Source organism: Podospora anserina, chromosome 6, assembly GCF_000226545.1.
Source record: "Podospora anserina S mat+ genomic DNA chromosome 6, supercontig 2".
In the NCBI taxonomy this organism is placed as follows: domain Eukaryota; kingdom Fungi; phylum Ascomycota; class Sordariomycetes; order Sordariales; family Podosporaceae; genus Podospora; species Podospora anserina.
In genome coordinates, this window is record NW_001914857.1 from 179,803 (window position 1) to 198,238 (window position 18,436).

General features: G+C 52.1%; 6 protein-coding genes across 6 annotated transcripts; 3 read left to right on the plus strand and 3 right to left on the minus strand.

Annotated features, from left to right (window-relative positions):
• Positions 1 to 601: 601 nt before the first annotated feature.
• PODANS_6_4120 (uncharacterized protein) lies at positions 602 to 2,159 on the minus strand (the record flags this gene model as incomplete). Its single annotated transcript, XM_001909873.1, has 4 exons — positions 602 to 734; positions 793 to 1,124; positions 1,183 to 1,950; positions 2,016 to 2,159. The coding sequence occupies 4 exons, from the start codon at positions 2,157 to 2,159 to the stop codon at positions 602 to 604; spliced, it is 1,377 nt and encodes a 458-aa protein (XP_001909908.1).
• A 483-nt stretch (positions 2,160 to 2,642) lies between these two features.
• Positions 2,643 to 4,112, minus strand: PODANS_6_4130 (uncharacterized protein; the record flags this gene model as incomplete). Its single annotated transcript, XM_001909874.1, has 2 exons — positions 2,643 to 3,518; positions 3,573 to 4,112. The coding sequence occupies 2 exons, from the start codon at positions 4,110 to 4,112 to the stop codon at positions 2,643 to 2,645; spliced, it is 1,416 nt and encodes a 471-aa protein (XP_001909909.1).
• Positions 4,113 to 5,050: 938 nt separating this feature from the next.
• Positions 5,051 to 6,379, plus strand: PODANS_6_4140 (uncharacterized protein; the record flags this gene model as incomplete). Its single annotated transcript, XM_001909875.1, has 1 exon — positions 5,051 to 6,379. The coding sequence occupies one exon, from the start codon at positions 5,051 to 5,053 to the stop codon at positions 6,377 to 6,379; it is 1,329 nt and encodes a 442-aa protein (XP_001909910.1).
• A 304-nt stretch (positions 6,380 to 6,683) lies between these two features.
• PODANS_6_4150 (uncharacterized protein) lies at positions 6,684 to 7,313 on the minus strand (the record flags this gene model as incomplete). The annotated part of the gene is made up of 1 exon (XM_001909876.1): positions 6,684 to 7,313. One exon carries the CDS (start codon positions 7,311 to 7,313, stop codon positions 6,684 to 6,686), a length of 630 nt encoding a protein of 209 aa, XP_001909911.1.
• A 602-nt stretch (positions 7,314 to 7,915) lies between these two features.
• On the plus strand, positions 7,916 to 8,305 carry PODANS_6_4160 (uncharacterized protein; the record flags this gene model as incomplete). The annotated part of the gene is made up of 4 exons (XM_001909877.1): positions 7,916 to 7,918; positions 7,978 to 8,030; positions 8,090 to 8,228; positions 8,282 to 8,305. 4 exons carry the CDS (start codon positions 7,916 to 7,918, stop codon positions 8,303 to 8,305), a joined length of 219 nt encoding a protein of 72 aa, XP_001909912.1.
• Positions 8,306 to 15,967: 7,662 nt separating this feature from the next.
• PODANS_6_4170 (uncharacterized protein) lies at positions 15,968 to 18,022 on the plus strand (the record flags this gene model as incomplete). The annotated part of the gene is made up of 1 exon (XM_001909878.1): positions 15,968 to 18,022. One exon carries the CDS (start codon positions 15,968 to 15,970, stop codon positions 18,020 to 18,022), a length of 2,055 nt encoding a protein of 684 aa, XP_001909913.1.
• Between the last annotated feature and the right edge of the window lie 414 nt (positions 18,023 to 18,436).

The window sequence follows — 18,436 nt, forward strand, 5'->3', positions numbered from 1 at the left end:
CCGCGTTTGCAGACATTCCGTTCGCAGTGGCCCATTTCAGGCCAGAAATCGTCTTGATCCAGCCTCTCTCTGCCATGACAATGCCAAAGGCACAAGGAATGTGGGAGCATGCCGTTGAGGAATGAGCACGCTGGACAAAGACCATGGTGAACCGAAACAGGTCTGGCCCCTCTTCTGACATCCTCTTGTTCGCTTCAAATTCCAGCCCAAGAGGGGTCCCGATTGTTGGCCAGAGTGTGGGGAAGACGGTCATAAAGAAAGAAAGAAAAAATATGATAGTAGTTGTTGTCGTTGGGTTGCTGTTTATATCATCCTGTCTTTCTCAAGCGCAGTCCCGCCAGCCAGCTCCCGTCGCAAATGTTCCCTTCCTCCCAAACAGATATCATAACAAAAGCAGAAAAAAAGTGATTACGCGCCAACTCCGACCTGCAACGCAGTTTTCCCAACCAAACCGGTATCCTCATCTATCATACGTGCTAAAATCAGAGATGTGACCAGTACCTATCCGCCGTGCTCTAAGCTTGCTTGGCCGCTACCCCTGAATCACCCCACCGCTCCGAGACCGACGATATAGAACTTCGATGTGTGCTGAGAACCCAGCTTATGAAATGAAACCCCGGCCCGACTCGCTGGCCAGCACCTGGGCGCTACGTCTGGCATCAAGGAACAAGTCCTCGCACTCTGCAACATCCTGAACATCAATCTGAGAGCGGCCATTGACCCGAGCAAGAATACTGTCACATCACCTTTGTTAGTTTTCTGGACCAACAGCAAACACCCGAGACAACATACCTGGCTGGAGCCAATAGTTGGAGGCAGTAACGAAGACTGATACGCACACCATGCTCCGCAATCTTGTCGACAGCGGCGTCTGTGAGCTGCACGCCCTCGGTGGTTGACCGAATCCGTACGATTCTCTTGATCTCCTCGGGCTCATACGGATGGGTGGGAATGATGAGGAGGCGAGACAAAAAGTCAGGGGGGATACCATGGGCAGCTACCAGGTCGTCAGCCCCACGAATGGTGGTGACACCCCGGTTCGAAGCCAGGACCACAATTGGAGAAATAGGGGACTCCAACGCTTTGTTAAGGTAGGTAAAGCACTCAACATCGAGCATGTGCGCCTGTGAGAAAGGTCAGCCAAATCCTGCCAGTAGTTCCTTTTCCCGAGAGAAACCCTACCTCATCTATGAACAGCACACCCGGCACCAGCTCCGCCACACCCTGGTTGATATACTTGCTCACCACCTTGTTGATCTCGCCCCTCAGCTTATCCGTAATCTCCGTCATCTTTGGCTTCATCAGCTGGCCCATCATGCTCATAATGTCCTGGCCCCCCTGCGGTCTAGCGTTGGCCACATCCAAATCGTGCAGGCTCACGTCCTGCACGATCTCCTTCTTCTTGTGTACCTCACCCTTGGGGATGGGCACATACTCCTCCGCCTCCAGATCGAATTCAGTCGCATACGCATCCGACCTCCCCACCCTCTTGCACGCACCGGTATTCGTCTCGATGTAAATCACATCACCCACAGTAACTCTCTCCTTCTGAATAGCCTCGTAGATGCTGGGGTCCAGTCTCAACTTTTTTTGTCCTCGCGCGCTCTTGAGCCCGATGAGCAGAGTACTAATAGTCTTGCCGTATCCGCCCAAGGGGTTTTCCGCCTCTTCTGGTGTGAGTTCTGTGACCTCGCCCTCGTACACATCCTTGGTCTCGCGGACCTTGAGCCCGATTGCCCGCCGAAAGTTCTCCATCAAGACTTCGGTCTTCTTCACTTCGGTCGAGTAGATTTCGCTGCCGGTGATGGGGCAAAAGGGAATCTTGGTGCCGAGCTCTTGGCTGATGGCGAGGGCGAGGGCTGTCTTGCCTGTGCCTGGACCGCCGGCGAGGAGGACGCCACGGCCGGCCATCTTGTGCGCTCGAATGAGGTCGACGACAACGCCGCATGCCTGTATGTATGTCTTGATTAATGCCCATTGCTTGAAACATCAAGTCGGAAACAGAGATAAAGTACCTCGCGCGCCGAGTTTTGTCCAACAAAGCCAGCAGCCTGCTTCTCAGCGATACCCGCCGAGTTGAGACCTAGGCCCTTGATGTGGGTGTGCGCCGCTGTGCGATGGTCGCGGCTGTTGCCGCGGACTTCGCTGATTTGAACCATATTCGATGCTGGTGTTTGTGTCTTTGTCTTTCGAAGATATGATTTGTATCAGATGTCGCCAATTCGAAGTTGTTCGTTTCAAAAGGCGTCTGTTTGATGGCGGTGGAAAGGCTGTGAACTTGGGAGAGAAAGGCGGACGCGAGCTCTGGAAGCTCTCAAATTTCCAGGAAACGCGATTGATCACTGCCAACCAAAAGCCAAACCAGGTGGTCTGTGCACTGGCGTATAAATAAATGACTGAAAGTTGAGCAAAGCATCAGCAGAGTCGGCGACTCTGTGGTGGAATTACTATTAGATGAGTGCATATAGTGGTTACTTTGAAGTTATTCAACATATTCGACACCATGATTCCAAGTGTTGACTTGTCTATTTGCCGTGTCTCTTATGACACTTACCAGTGAGTGTTTTAGGGTTAGGGTTCCCGCATCAGTACCACTACCCCCTTTTAGTCCTGACCTATGCCGCCACTTTCATATCCATCTCTCATCTACTTCTCAGCCTATCCATTTCCATAGATCCCTCCTCGTCCCCAGAGCTTGTGTCCTCTCCATTCAACATCGGCACCCCTTCTTCTCTACTATTGGCACCGCCCCCTTCCACATCCTGCTCCTTGGACCCCGCCCCTTCCACCTTCTTCTTGCCCAGAGCCGCCCACATTGCCCCTCCCAAGATCAAGGCACACCCCATCACACTCCACAGCCCCATTGTGTGTCCAAACACCCACCTGTCAAACCCAGCAGCAAACAGCATGTGAGTGTACACCATTGCCGTCGCCCTGTTGCTCTTTTCTCCTGCGAGCCCTGCCGTCAACAGAAACTGCAAACCGAAGCCGCATATACCCAAGCTTCCCAACAGAAACCACTGATAACCTGACGACGGAAACCCAAATCTGATGGCTGGCTGTCCGATATCCAGCAGTGGGCAGACAAGTAAAGCGGTGGTGCTGACGATGGTACTAAAAACAGAGAAATAGTTGACCGTGATTAGCGGGTGAGTCCGTTTGCCTATCCAGCGGATGGTACTGTATGCCCCCGCTGCTCCAAGGACGCCGAGTAAGGCAACCAAGATGGCGAAAAGACGTTGGGTAGGTGTTGCATTGTCTCCAGGTGGATGGTGAGAACCTTCCCCTGACAATGGCGGAGGTGAATCAGTGGAAGACGAGAAGAGCGAAGTGGGTTTGGCGATGAGGACAACTCCTCCGAGGGCTATGAACGAGGCGATCTGTTCTTTGCGAGTGAACGGGTCCTTGAGCAGCAGGTGGCATATGTAGCCTGCTACACAGGGGGCGAGGAAGGTGATGACTGTTGCCTCGGCCAGGGGAAGGTACATCATGGAATACCACATGCCGTAGATACCAAACTGCGGGCTTGTTAGTATCAGAGCTCGGAGTTAAAGGGGATAATCTCCACATACGAATCCGCTGAACCCTCTAAGAAGCAACAGAGGTCTGATATTCCTGGGACCCATGGGAAAATCGGGGATGTTCTTCCAGTACATGTATATGCAAGAGAGTATCGAGGTGACACTCATCCGCACAAAGAGAATCTGGAGAGGGTGCATTCCATCTCCTTCCAACTCGAGTAGCCTTGCCGAAACGTTCATGAGAGCACCAAACAACTGTGCAAAGACCACCAATATCGGTCCCTTATTCTTCTCCCAGAATGCAAGACATGACCTCGAGAAGGCACTTTGCTTTTGCTTCTCTCGAGAAAGGGTAGGGGACCTTGGCGAGGCTGGAGCTGGAGCACGGCGTGAAGGTGAGGACGATAAGGCTCCTCGTTGCGGGTTTGGACTGACAGACCGTGATCGAAGACCTTGTATGTTTGTTGTCAAGTATGGCGATGAAGTCCTAACCTTGCCAGTAGCCACCACCTCCATAGGAAGGTTGTCAATGACATCGTCATCATCGCTCTGCTCAGACTGCTTGCTAGGTACGTTAAGATAACGGGACATAATTGCGGAAAATATAAGTGTATTTGGACAAAAACCACAAGAGGATTACTCATCTTGCCCGTTAACAAGATGTAGAAAGAGGAAAAGAAGTTTATGGTTCAACGAGAAAAAGCCAAACCTACCTAAGCACCTCAAAAGCGGAGAGAATAGCATGCCCGGGGGCTGTTATCCCCGGACCGGGCGGAGTGCTAGGCACACCTTAAGCCTGACTGACTGCTTGGGCGACGGAATTGCGACTGTGAATGGTCAACACAAACAGACGCCATGCTGTGATCCAGGCTGGCAGGCAGTGACAGCCATCGGATACGGGAACCGTTCGTCGGATGCCAGGGGTCGACCATACTATGGCTCTACCCGCCCGATATCGCGGCGGGTGACATTGAACGTCGGTTTTTGCGTGCTTCATCTCTGCGTCATTCGAACGGTGCTAAACCCAAGGACAGAAGGTGTTTGGTTAGGAGGGGTAGGTATGTGGGGGTCGGCGTCATATGAGTGCTTATCCACTCGAATTTTGGCTTCAAGGTCCATCGACAGTACGAAGTATCCACAGCCACTTCGACCGTCTCTGAAGAGCATCAGATTATCTTTGGAAGCCTCTTCGCTAGGCAGGTCTCTCGTCGGAGAGTTTATTGTATTGGCTGGCTGAGAGTTGCAGTGTCGGTGTTGAAGAAATGAAGAAATGAAAGGAGTGATCGGCAAAGGAATTCATTGACAGGCTTGGCTCGTGCTTTCCCAGATCCCAGATCCCAGATAGACAATGGTTACACAATCAGCAAGAACTCTCATTTATAGACGCGTCGATTGTCTGCATCACCTGTCATTTTTGTTTGGCAAAACTGCTGTTGTATCATTCTTGGAAGGCAACGCCATGGCAAACTCCAAGCACCTCCTCACGACTCATCTATCTTCATATAAAACCGACCTCCACACGCACAATCATGGCCTCCAAGAGACGCATTGGTGCCATCGTTGGTGCCTCCTCTAAATCAGTGAACCATCGCATCACCGATTTTTATGGTCCACCAGCCCGATTGAAGCGGCAAAAGACCCAAGGTCCTATCCTGGACTCTGCCACTGAGCCCCAGTCGACCACAATGGCACCATCCCTGGCCGAATCATCCTGGGAGGACAAGCCCTCATTGGCAGACCTCAACTTATTCTCCCAAGAGGAACAAAACTGGGAAGTGAGAGACACCAAACCACCACCCCAACCTCAACGTCAAAAGGTCAACACAGGAGGAGGCTTTCATCAGTCTAACGAGAAGAAACAGCACTACACCCGAACCAGGGCATCAAGTACCTCGACAGTTCACTCACTTCCTGGAAAAACTCGCTCTGAACCAAAGACTAGAAAAATTGTCCTCACCTACGAGCAGGGTGATTTGTTTGATGCCCCGCCCAACAGTGTCCTCATTCACGCCTGTAATACGATTGGCAAGTGGGGAGGCGGTATTGCTCTCGCTTTCAAGAAGTCTTACCCAGCTGCCTTTGAGATTTACAGGAAGCATTGTCAAGAGTTTACCCCGGATGAGCTCGTCGGGACGGCTCTTCTCATTGCCCCTCAGTCCGACAAATATTCGCATGTTCGGGATGATGAGGTCGAAGCTGGTAGTGTGGAGGGTGACGACGAAGCCAAAGATGCCCCTGAGGTCAAAGACGAAGATAGAGCTGAAGTTGACGAGAATGAGGTTGGCAACGCCGGGGTACAAGACACCGATGGCAAAACAAGCAACGCCAGCAAAGAACCCCCAGAAGAAGAAACCACCAACTGGATCCAAGTCCCAAAACGCTCCATACACCCCCAAGAACAGAGATTCAACTGGGCCAGGCAGAACGACGACGATGGTTCCAAAAGTGAATCCAACCCCCAGCGCCGGTCCCCCCACGAAAAAGACATCCACTACGTCGCCTGTCTCTTCACCAGCAAGAACGTCGGCGCCAAGCGGGACCCCCCGGATGAGATCCTCAAGCACACCGAGTCAGCCATGCTCAATTTCTTGTCCAAGCTCAACGACGTCAAGTTCAACCAGGAGGACTGCCCTTTTATTCCCCAAGTCAGGATGTGCAAGATCAACTCGGGGCTTTTTGGCGTTCCGTGGGAGCGGACGAGTGGGTTGCTGGATGGGATGCCGCTGAGCAGGTTCCAGACGTGGGGGAGGGGGGATTTTAAGATTGTGGTGGCTTCCAAGGACGGCGATGGTGTGGTGAACGAGGAGAACGGGGAGAAGAAGAAGAAGATGTCCAAGGGGGAGGAATGGAGGGAATAGGCGTACAGATGAGCCTGGATAATCCAATAGATACAATGGGGGTGGCATGTTCGCAGGCTTTGAACGCAGCTTAATAGACATCTAATGACATCTGAACACACTTGAATCATATGCTCTCTTATAATCCCATTCATATCAAGGTCCTCTGACGGCTCGTGTACATACGCAGCTAAAACGCCATTGTCCAGTATTATTCTGTTGATCATGCCGTAAAACAATACCCAAAACTCCATCGCTATGATATATCTTCCTTCCCGTGAAAAAAAGAAAGAAAAAAGAACAGCAAATCCCACATCTTCAAAACCTATCTCCGCCTGATGGCACTAACAACATCAGCATCCCCCTCCAAATCATCATCCAACCCATCCTCCAAGTCCTCCTCCCCAATATCCATCCTATCCACCTGCTGACTCTGCGACTGCGACCCCGACCCCTCCGGCTGGACACTCTGACTCTGACTCTGGCTCCCACTCCCCGCACTTGCCCCCCTATCCTTCCGCGGCCGTCCCCTCTTCCCCTTGGCCTTCTCCCCCCCTTCCCCACCAGCCTTCTCCTTCTCCCGATCGGCCTTCTCCTTCTCCTCCCTCTCGGCATCCTTCATCCACTGATCCTCGATATTGAAATTCTTCCTCGCGGCCTCAATCTCCTTCTTCTTCTCAAACACCTCCTGGATCTTGCCCATGAACCTCGGGTTGCGGCGCATGGCGAACTCAAAGTCTTCAAACTTGACCTTTTGGCGGCCGGCGTGGTGGGCGGCGCGGGTGGCCTCGAAAGAGACGCCCTGGATGAAGTCGGTGAGGACCTCGTCGAGGAGGCGGACCGTCTCGTTGAGGGGGAGGCGGGCGTCGCCGTGGGAGTAGAGGAGCTGGGCGAGCTCGTTGTGGCCAAAGTTCATCTTGCCGACATTTTTGCCGGCGCGGGCGCGGGGTTCCATTTTGGGGTTGTTGGAAGGGGGGGGGGGAGTTGGCCGCGGCTTGCGAGAATGGGTGGGTGGGTGGTGATTATTGGGAAGGTTAGAATGAGTTGTAGTTCGCGTTTGTGTTGTGAGCTTGTGACGTTGTTGATGGATGGATTTCGAACGCGCGATTGTCTTTTGGTTCAGAATCTTTGTCGACAATCATTGACAAGTTTATCCTCTTCGGGCGGTCGATATCAGCGATGGAGTAATCTGAACAGCTTCGTCAAAAGTTACAGCTGTTGATGATGATGGAAGAAGGAAGCATCGTCCATCAAGGTCCCCGCAAAAAGTCGTCGTGTGGAGCTCCCAAACGAACGGTTCCAGAACTTCCAGCCGCACATCCCTGCCAGGGGCTCCACCTTCGCCCTGTTTAAAAGTGGGTCTAGACAGGTGGCCTGAGCTTGTCAGGACACGACACGGGGGTCACTTTGGCTTCAATTCAGAGGTGATGACATCTTTATTTCTGGCAGGCAACTCACAGCGTACTTCACACATACCATCTCGCAACACCAAATCACCCCAATACTGTATCAAACCATAAAAATCTGAAGACAATCGATAAGAATAAAACCGACAAAATGGTATATTTCATTCCATGTCTTGTTGCGACATAAGAGTAAAAGCTAATGATGGTGAACAGTCCGCCCTTTTCAACCTCCAGTCACTCCTCCTTGTAATCCTCCTCCTAATCTGGTACTTTCACCCCTCACTTTCACCGTCCTATAGGATGCTCATACTAACTCACGACAAAGCACATGCGCCCACGTCCACCAAATCTTCCCCGCCATCCTCGACAGAAACAAGACCGGCCTTATGGGTGTCTTTTGGAAGTCAGCCAGGATCGGTGAGAGACTGAGCCCGTACATGAGTTTGTGGTGTCTCTTCATGGCTGTGAGTCAAAATCGTGCTCTTTTACAGTTATGGCGTGTGCTAATGAGGAACAGGGCTCCATCTTCCTCAGCTCTTAAACTAGCTTTGATGGGAGGAAAACAGATTGGTGGTTTAGGTATATAATAATTGCCTTTGGTTTGGCGATTTCACGGCGTTGGGTTTTGGTTTCTTCTTACACAACACTTACACCAAGCAGTAATGAGACAGTGGTGGATATGCGGTGGGGAGACCGGTTGTTTGCCTTGCGCAGGCATGATGATGAGGACAAGATCATCAAAAGAGAAAACTAATTTAACATTTCTCAACAACCAATTCCCAGACTCTTTCACGTTTATGCCGGCTCTAGGATATTTGTTTCTTGTTTCTTCACGATAGTTGTGGGTTGGCTTCCTTCAACGGTATGCGTCTTAGGTGGCCTTCTGGAACTGGACAGGACATAACGACAATGTCAGATAGGAAAATGAGATGGGCCTCACCAACACCGGCCATCTACACTCATATGATAGAAATGGAGGGGAGTGTACATAAGCGAGGCCTCTCCACCATCTTCCCCAGACCAACGATCGCCAATCCGTTTTGCTGGCCTTTCCGAGCTTCTCAAAGCAAAAAGCCACATATGTTGTTTGTTTCCTGTGCAGGGACAAAAATTATCTTGTTAGACAGAGCGGTCAATGCCCGTCGGCCGCTTGGCCACCTTCTCGGGCTCCATCCGGAGAATTCTCCCACAAAGTGGCGGCCAGGAATATGGCCCGTTGAGATTCTCGAAGGAAACACGGGTAGGAGACCGAGTTTGCGGCCATGGGGTTTGGGGATTTTTTCCAGATGAAAACTTGAAATCGGCCTGATGATTGGGTCGAGGGACGAGTCCGAAGTTGTGACTTGGGCCGTGGTGATGTGACGGGTGGTCGGGATAGTAGGTCCACGGGTTGATAGTGAACAGTCTTGCGAGAACTCGGTACCAGGTTGGGAGGTGTGCTCGGTTCGAAGTATCATGGCAAACATTGGGGGCTGAAGACTGGGAATTGAGCAAACTGCATAAAATTGTTTCTGAACTGCAAAATTCAGGACTCATTTCTGCATGTGATTGAGCTCGTGGTGCTGGTGGTTAGCATCTCCTACCACCATCTATCTGGCTTGGGTGGCCTCGACATTTGGCCTCAGCCTTGGAAAATCTCATCACATCCAGGCCTCTACACCATCATTTTGATATGACCTTTCTCTTCACCCAAAGATCCTCGCAGCGTCTTCACCCCTCTCTCCGTCCCGTCCTGCCTACCAGCAGCAACGCAATGCAGCTTGCGTAGTAGTTTGCTCCTCACCAGTAAGTCACCACCCTTTCACCTAGCAGATGTCATCATTCAACCCGCAACCCTCGATCATGTAGTCCGCGCACAAACAGTCGCTACCAACACAGCGGTAGCCCGTGAACATAGGAACCCCCCCCTCACCCCCAGAGCCATGTCGTAGCCACCCTGCAAGTACCCATCTCGATCACTTTTACCAGAGTAAGGGAACTTTGAGCTCGATATCAACTTCCTCATGCGAGCACCCATCTTGATCACCCCCTCCTTCCCCGCTCTGGTAAGGTACCTAGTCAGCTTTGATAAACCCCCGGGGCTATTCAGAGATATCGACTGCTAAACTGCCGTCTCCCGAAAGATAGATACAACCAACTACCTTGGCTGCAAGCTCAACTCTGAGCAGACGCAACGGCTATATGCATCGCAGGAACAAGGAAAAGCAACACGTCCCACTCAGAAACGCCCCAGGCAATGCCAAAACAAGTTACCTACCTATCCCGCGTCAAGAATTTGTCTGGTTCTCTAAACGAGAATACCTGTAGTTGTCGCCCCAGCATTCAGGTCTACCAAAGGTGAAGAGACGTAAGTAGTGGTGTTGTCTCGTTTCAACTTCCACACCCCATGTATTACACTAGGTAATCCTTTTCCACATACGGTTCACAGTTCGGTTGCATAACTACCTTCCCTAACATGAAACCTTGTAGTTCTGCGCGGATGATCTCCCGGCGCGTCTGACCTTGGTCTGACATGGGAACAACGAAAAGAAAGAAAAAACGTGTCGGTGCCGTTGCGGTGTCCACCGACCCCCCCGACTCCGCCCCCGGCGGCATGTCCGGATTGCGGGGCCGGGGATAGTCATGCGGGGTCCATAAATTCGAGGGCAGAAAAAGCAATGAGAATGGTAAGGTCATGAATATTTGTGCCTCTCCATGGTTATCATATATTTGTGCATGGTTGAACTGTTCCGCAGCCGTGCACTGATCCCAATGAGGCGGTTTGAGAAAGAGAACCCCAGATGCAAAGATTAGGGCTAAAAGGGTCCGAGGTGTGTGTGTGCGGATGGGTGGGGGGTGAGTGGTGGTGGATCGGCCCGGGGGTGGGGAGAAGGGGGGTGAGTTTTGACCCTCGCCGAACACTTCACCTCACATGGACAGGTTGAACCCAACAAGCTCGCCTCAAACTTGACCAAAAAAAAACATGGTAAAAGCCTGAAGCAAAAATCTGTGCGTAAGCAGAAAACAAGTGTTTCCAGTAAAAGCTGAATGAATGGCATAACAGTTGCCGGCTTGGCTTTGTGTGAAGTTGTATTGCAATGTCTTGTGTTGGATTCGAGGTCTGGTTTCCTTTGGTATCAGAATTGGTATGTACTTTTTTTTCTCTCCAATTCTTGTCTCTAGAACATCCAAGTTCCACCGGATGGGTAGGTGATTGGACTTGTCTAGACGTTTGGCCCCAACCCCGCTCGATCATTTCTGTGATCAGACACACCCACGGTGGTGTCTTAGGTAGACAGAAGGCATATCTTCGATGGCGGGGGGTGTAATTGATCGAACAAATCCAGAAGCAGATCTACCTCGGGCCGCATTGTTGGGCTTATTATCACTTGTAGTAAAAAGCCATCCGGTCCTATCAAATCTTTCAGCCGCCTCGAAAAAAAAAAGCGTTAGCTATCATTGCTATTCGGATGGCTATGACTCGTGGTCGATCTCCAACAACGTCTGGCCAGAAGAGAGTTGACACCAAGACAACAACGTCTTGTTTGATCAAATTCCTGTTTTGCCTTGCTTCAGGCTCCATCTTTCTGACAACGCACTTCGCATCGTCGCATCCGCAGGAAAGCCCTTGGGGTGTGTGACTGGTAACAAGAATGTCCACCGACGGTCAGGAAAGACGCAACTTTACACATTAGGGCAAAAAGGTCTGGCTCCAAAAAGGCAGCCCGCATCAAAGTGTGGTGGCACCAGAGAGCTAGGTGCAGCAAGCATCAAGTATAGTGATTTGTTCTTGTTGTTGCTTTTTAGTGTCTGTGTAGTGACAATGTCGCTGGCCGGTGATGAACGACCGAGCGTTGCCGCCACTCACCACTGGTCGAGCCTGGGCCTCAGCTTATCGCGTCAGAGGCCGTCTGTTTAGTTTCATGCCGAGCTGCGCTGGAGTTGCATCGCGAGCTGAGTTGTTGCGCAGCGTGCTTTTTTGGTGAGAAAGCAGATCGTGGATCGTTGCCGGTGGTGGCCAAAAAAGGTTGCATTCTCTTCTTATCACCAGACAATCCCGTGACCCGTGTCCGCGCGTGGACGACGATGGCGGTGGTGGGCCTTGGCCATCTGGCTACTGACGATCGCAGCTGGCGCCGTTCTGATGAGGTTCTGCATGGCCAAATGGGTAATTTGAACATGCAGGTAGGCCCCCCCTGGAGAACAACCCCGGACTCCCAATCTCTCCATCCATAACCCAAGACCGGTCCGCCGAATGATGAAATCGGCAGAACCGGCCTCGTCAAGGCTTGGGAAGATTTGCCAAACTGCGGGTTCGCCATGAGGCCGTGGTTCTGGGATATTTAGGGGGATCCGCCCACATCTGGCAATCTCGAAGCCCGAAGCTGGGCTATCCCGGCGCTGTGGTATCGAGACCAGGGGGGGGGGGGGGGGGGAAGGGGCGTGTGCAATGTGAGAATTTGACCTTCATCATCAGACCACGACCGACCGACCACCAGATGACCAGCCCTCCAGTCTCTGGAAGAGGCCACAAGCGAGGCAACAGTAACAACCTACTTATCGGGGCCCATCGCGGACAAGAAAGAGAGACAGATCATCATGTCCATCGAATGGCAGCCAGGAGGTGTAAGGAGGATGGTGAAAGGGGTCTTCTTCTTGGTGGATGTCGTTTCTTCTTCACCTTCAGAGGTCCCCGAAGGTGTGCCCCAAAGCGGTTCGAGATTTCAGCTCTGCGGCTGATATCGATTGCTGGATAATATCGAGTGCTCTGTAGGTCTGGTCTGGTCTAAGCAGTGGAAAAGATTCATTTGAGCTGACAGCTGCTAATGCAAGAAGCAGCCAAACTAATGCAGCAAAGGGGAATTCCAAGCGGGCATTGTCCGTCCCATTCGCGGAAATACACACATCGCACCAAGAAAAGAAAGCACTGCCAGGTTTGATCTGATGTCGAAGATGCTGGGGCCCTTTGAGTTGAAGTGTGGCTGGAAAGCAGCGCGGGATGATCCAGTCGGGCGGGTCGCTTGGTGGTGGTTATTGGGGATGCGACACCATGCTCGATGGAGAAGGCGGTGTCTCAGATGCCCTGACCTGTGTGTGCTGACCCATCAGCAGGGAGTCAGCACATCAACATCTGCTTTTGGAATTCATCGTGGAACTGCCCTGCTTTTGTAAATGGATATGGAGGGAAAGCATCACGTGTGATCCTCGGAAACCGCGTGTGGTACGGTCCGGTCCCATTTCTAGTCTCTTCCTTTCTTTTTCTCGGGGGTATCCAAAGATGAGTCAGTCTGGTTGTCTGGCTGCATATCGAGATGCTTTCGCCGCCCACCTCCTGCAGAACGAAAGCAAGCAAGACGCAGGAGGATGCAGATGGCAGAAATTTTCTTGCCTGTCCATGTTGACGCCCCCAAAAGGCTTCCAAGCTTCTGCGAGATCTGATGGCTCGTCTTTCCAGAACCACAGCATGTCTCGCCCTTTTATTATGTCGTTGTCCACGGGCATACCGAACGGCACATGCAATACGAGATTGACCAAAAAGAACGGGCATCGTCCAAGCCAAGGGATGGTCATCGTAGGTTGAATCGCTCGAAAGGCCAAAAAAAAAAAAAAAGACTGTCGATCTCTCTTTGATCGAGCCATAACCCCTTGGCTCCGGGGATGGAATGCTTCGTAATGGAAAATCCAGATCATTCCATGTTCCGGTCTTATTATTCAATGGTTAAAAGTATGACTGCAGCGTTCCATGGTTATTTCCGCACGGTATAAGAAAAAAAGTAAAGATATCAGCGCCAGGCCCGGCGTACCAACCTCACCCGGCAGCGAGGCTGGTGTCATGTTCGTCTGTGCTGGGCCGTCCACAGTTGGCGCCAGGCTTATGTTACCACCACCCACAAGAGCTGCAAGTTGGCCATCTAGTGGACCGCTTCGCTCCGAAAAAGCCTCCGATTGTCGTGGACGATGCTAATCCCATAGCTTGGCTCCTTGTAGTATGGGATGGGCGAGCAGGGTCGTGGCGGGAGCTATGATGATAGATAGAGCGCCCAAAGGGCTGGCGCCATGTTTATGAAGCTGCATTGATTCTGGGGAGGATTAATTCGAGACCGGCGCCAATTGCGGCCCGCCCAAGGGCTGTGTGTGAGAGAGTGTGTGTGCTGCCCTGTGTGATGTGTGACGGGTGATGGGCAGCGGATGGCAGGATTGATGATGGCCGACGGCCCCTTTTGTTCCAAAAATGCTTGGAGGATGGGGCACTGACCTTACATACCTACCATACCGTCCAAGGTGACAGGTTGATAACACCGGAACATGCGATTTCGGTGCCCGTGACTTCAACCTCTGGTCAGCACAGAGGGTACGGCAGAATGTCCCATCCTTGGTTCGTAATCCACCGGCGATAATGATAATCACTTACAAGAAAACACGGGCCAACGGCGGGGTTGAAGGTCAATGGACGTAGGGCAGAACCCAAGAAGATGGAAGGAATGAATCGTGAGGCTCGGCCCAGTGACCGTTGGAAAGAAGCAGAACCAAACCTTGGAGATGTTCCAGAAAACCGACTTCAACGAGCGGGAGGTTGTGAAATGGGTTCCGTAGGTTCCGTTTTTGCTTGCCTCGTTATCGCCGGCCCCATCGTTGCAGATCTCGACGACCACGCCTTAAAAAAAATTCAGATCCGGCTCCCGAGGTTGGAGGCTGGTGGTAACCTTGAGGCTGGCATGTCGCTCATTGCTGGGCCTGACGACACATGTTCCGACTGTGACTGACTCTTCATGATGAAGCATCGCAGGTCGCAAGCCATCGAGGGCGGTGCCTGCTGCCGATGCCCACTGCTGCCCGCTGCTGCCCATGGGAAATACCATCCGCCTCCTCCTCGGCCGGGAAGGCACAGACCAGAGAGTCAACGCCAAGGAACCAGGGGGGGCGTGTGATTATCACACCAAAATGTGCTTTGAATGCCAGGATGCAGCTAGCACGCCTGGATACTCCGTTGCGGCACCCTCTGTTTTGGGACAGTGGGAGTGGGCGGTATGGTGTGTGGGCTCAAGTTCCTCCATTTCTCGTCTTTCCGCAATCCATCCATCCACTCGCTCGCTCCATGCTCCATCTTCGTGTCACTCTTTCACTCACTGTTTCTCCCTCTCCCTTATTTTTTTGTGATCTTTTCTTTTTTTTTGCCATCCCTCCAACAAAAAGGACGCGCTGTCACACTCACTTTGGCTCGCTTTCTCTCGCTTTTCCCTCTCTCGTGTACTAATCTCATTAATATCACGGCCGCTGCTCCCACGGCCCCATCTCACTCACCCGTTTGTTTCCTCTCTCGCTCCTTCTTCTCATTATATTTATTACTTCTTCCGTCGTCTTCCCCCCTCCACTTGTCTGCCTCTTCCGGCCGCTCGCCATTCACCCCACCAGCTACACCACTGGCACATATAGACAGACATTTCATTGTCGTGGTGCATGCTGTTGCAGCACTGAGAATCCCCGAAACTGATACAACTCCGACACCGCCCAGCAAAGCAGTCTGACCCAACACCAACAACCGCCACCGCCTCACACTCACCTCCTCCTGTGTGGCCCACTGGCTGTGCTGTGCTGTGCTGCGACACCACGACATAGTAAATTCATAGAGCGCAAGCTTGCGTGTGGAATTAGAACCGAGTGCAAGGAATATAGAGAAAGGAAGAGAGAACAACCCCTGGATCACGACGAGGTCGAATCGGCTTCTCCCATCGCTGTCCAGGAAGACCACTTGAGAAACTAGGAAACTTGCAGGTTAGCCGACACTTTTCCCTTCCCCCTTTTGGTTCCGCTTCACCTTCGTACAATCAAGGACTTGGACCTGTACACAACCGTATCCCGCTGCTACAGTGCTCCGTCGAGGGTCCTCTCCTGTTCCGACCAACAGCGCGGCCGTGGCTACATTGCTTCATGCACGCTCCCGATCTCACGAGACCTCGTCTTCCATGGAGACTGTGTTGCCCACTGCTTTGTTTGCCTGCTCTCCACGCTCCCTGCACCTTTTCCCCATTTCTTTTCCCACTTGATTGCGTCGACGCCGTTGGATTCATGCTGACCCGCTCCCAAGTTAATAGATATATAAAAGCTGCGGCCTCTGCCCCACGTTGTCATTGCTCCTAGAAACGGGGCTTGATCTGATCGGAATTTTACGACAAATTCACCCAGCCCACAGATACATAAGGTCGTGGCTGTCAACAGTTGGAAAATGGGCGAACAACGTGCCGGAGGAGGACTCGAAAGCCACATGCCTACCCATAGGAGAAACGATTCGGCCACGGGCGAGGAGCCCATGCCAGACGCCCCCTCGGAAACCCGTGCGCCGCCAGCAGAGCCTGAAGTCCAGCCATCACTGAGGGAAGTCCCTCCTGCTCAGGATCTGCCCCGTGGGACACAGGATATCAACGCCAATGGGTCACTTGCCACACCAGTAGTCGGTCGTCCTTCGCCTGGACTGTCTAGAAACCCGTCCTCCTGCTCAACCAACTCCAACGAGAAGGTCAATGCCGAATATCTAACCGAAGGCCCCAACCGGAGACCGCCACCCACCCGTCGCTCCTCACCACAACCCGCGCGCCCGCTCGAGCCACCAGTAACCAAGAGCACGTTAAGCGAACTCGATGTCACCAAGATAATACACAATCCCAAGCTCAGGCATGATATCAACTATGATCCCGAGCTCCATTTCCGCCCCAACTTGGACGGTGAAAAAGGGAGGAGAAAACAGGAGAAGGCCAATCAGTTTTGGAATGCGCTGCTGGACCAGCTGATTCTGTTTGTGATGGACCGGGAAACCTTCATGAGCAGGTATGCTGATGGGAAATGGTGCCTCCCGGCACTCCTCACTGCGGTTCGGGACATCATCGAGACATTGGTACCGCAGCGGGAGCGGGAACTCCTGAACGAAGGGCTGAATGTGGATCTCCTGATGCAGCAGTTCAACCGTGGCGTTGCCGATCTCGAGGCCCTAGCATCGTGGCTATCGGCTGTTTTGAAGCTGCACTGTGCTCCGATGCGCGACGAATGGGTGGATGAGATGTACCAGGAGCTCAGCAACGGGAACCGCAACAACGATCCAGCCGAGCTTGTAAAGGGTATGAGGAGTTTGCTGAGTGTCTTGGAGGCCATGAAGTTGGATGTTGCCAACCACCAGATACGATGCCTGCGTCCGGTGTTGATCGAGGACACTGTGCACTTTGAGCAGCGCTTCTTTATGAAGAAGATCCAGTCCAGAAAGCTCAGCGTATTACCGGCCAGGGAATGGTACAAGGCTGCTCAGAGCAACGCCGAACGGATATATCAGCACTCGCCCATGCCTCATGCGCAAGCCTTTGGCAACATGTCCGTCTTTTTCGATGCTCTTTCCCGACTCGTCCTTCCTACCACCCGGTCAGAGACCACGCCTTGCACATTTGTCTTTGATGAAGACCGCCTTCTCAAGCTACGCTCCGACATGTACGACAGCATCTGCTTGGAGATTTGCATGCGCAAGTTCGAGGACTTGGACCGTCTTTCCAAGATCACTCATCTGTCCACCAGGGTACCATCATATGTCCGCGAGGAAGGGGCTCTGAGCAATCGGTCATCGGGCGAGTTCGTCTTTGTGTCTTCTCGGCCTTCGAGTTTTGTCTTTAGCGACCGGGGATCTACCTTCTCGTCGCCTCGCAACTCGGGCGAGTTGTGCGCTCAACCAAGCATGGACTTTGCCGGGTCCCGGACCAAGGCTCTTGACCTGTACAACTCGCTTCTTGCGCTTCTTCACACGGCACCCCCCGCCAACACCTCCAGAGAGAAGTGGAGAGGTCTTGCCGACTCGGTTGCCCTCCAGATCTTGCGCTACGTCAATGCGCCACCATCCCTTCCCGGATTCGAGGACCAGATCCGGAATGCCGTGACAAATATCGAGGAGGAACTCTTCCAGGAGGTTGAAGCGCAGTTCCAGCAACGATTGCTCGCCGAGCTGGCCAAGCGGGTCAACGAGTTCAAGCACATGTCTGCTGTCTCGCTCTTCTCTGTCGCCACTGGCGGTCGCATCATGGGAGCCAACCGTCCCAGCGAATCATTGCGCGATCGCAACAATGGCTTGTTTGGCGAGAGGGCCCCCCGCGATCCCCGCGAGGAAGCTGGCATCGACGACATGGCCGTCCGCCTGGCGCATCTTGGTGTTCTTCATTGGAGGGTTTGGGCCCTGCTGGCGTACGAAGACTCGATTGAGGAAGAGATGATTGATGCCGCTGCTGTCCCAGTTTTTGAGGCAACGTGAGAAGCCGCCTAAAGATTTCCCGAGTGGTTCTTGTTCGACAAACTCTACTATTACATTTTTTAATGGATTGCCCACAACAAATCCTGCTCCATCGTTTTCGACACCTTTTTTTTTTTTTTTTTTTTTTTTACTTTTGGGTTTTCCATTTACATCTCATCACTCTCTCCCTCGCTCTGTTGTTTTTTCTTCTGTTGTTTCTCTTGTGGAAAAAAATCGGTATACCCCCTCTATCTTATCGAAGTTTAATTTGCATTTCTTTAATCAAGGTTTTATTTTTCTTCTGCGCATGTCTGCTTGACATTGTCGTGGAGACCGAGAGTTAAAGATACCGGAAAGTTCTCTATATATATCTATTTTTTTTTTTTTACATACAAAACATTGATGTCCTGAAATCAGCTGATAAATGAACTATAC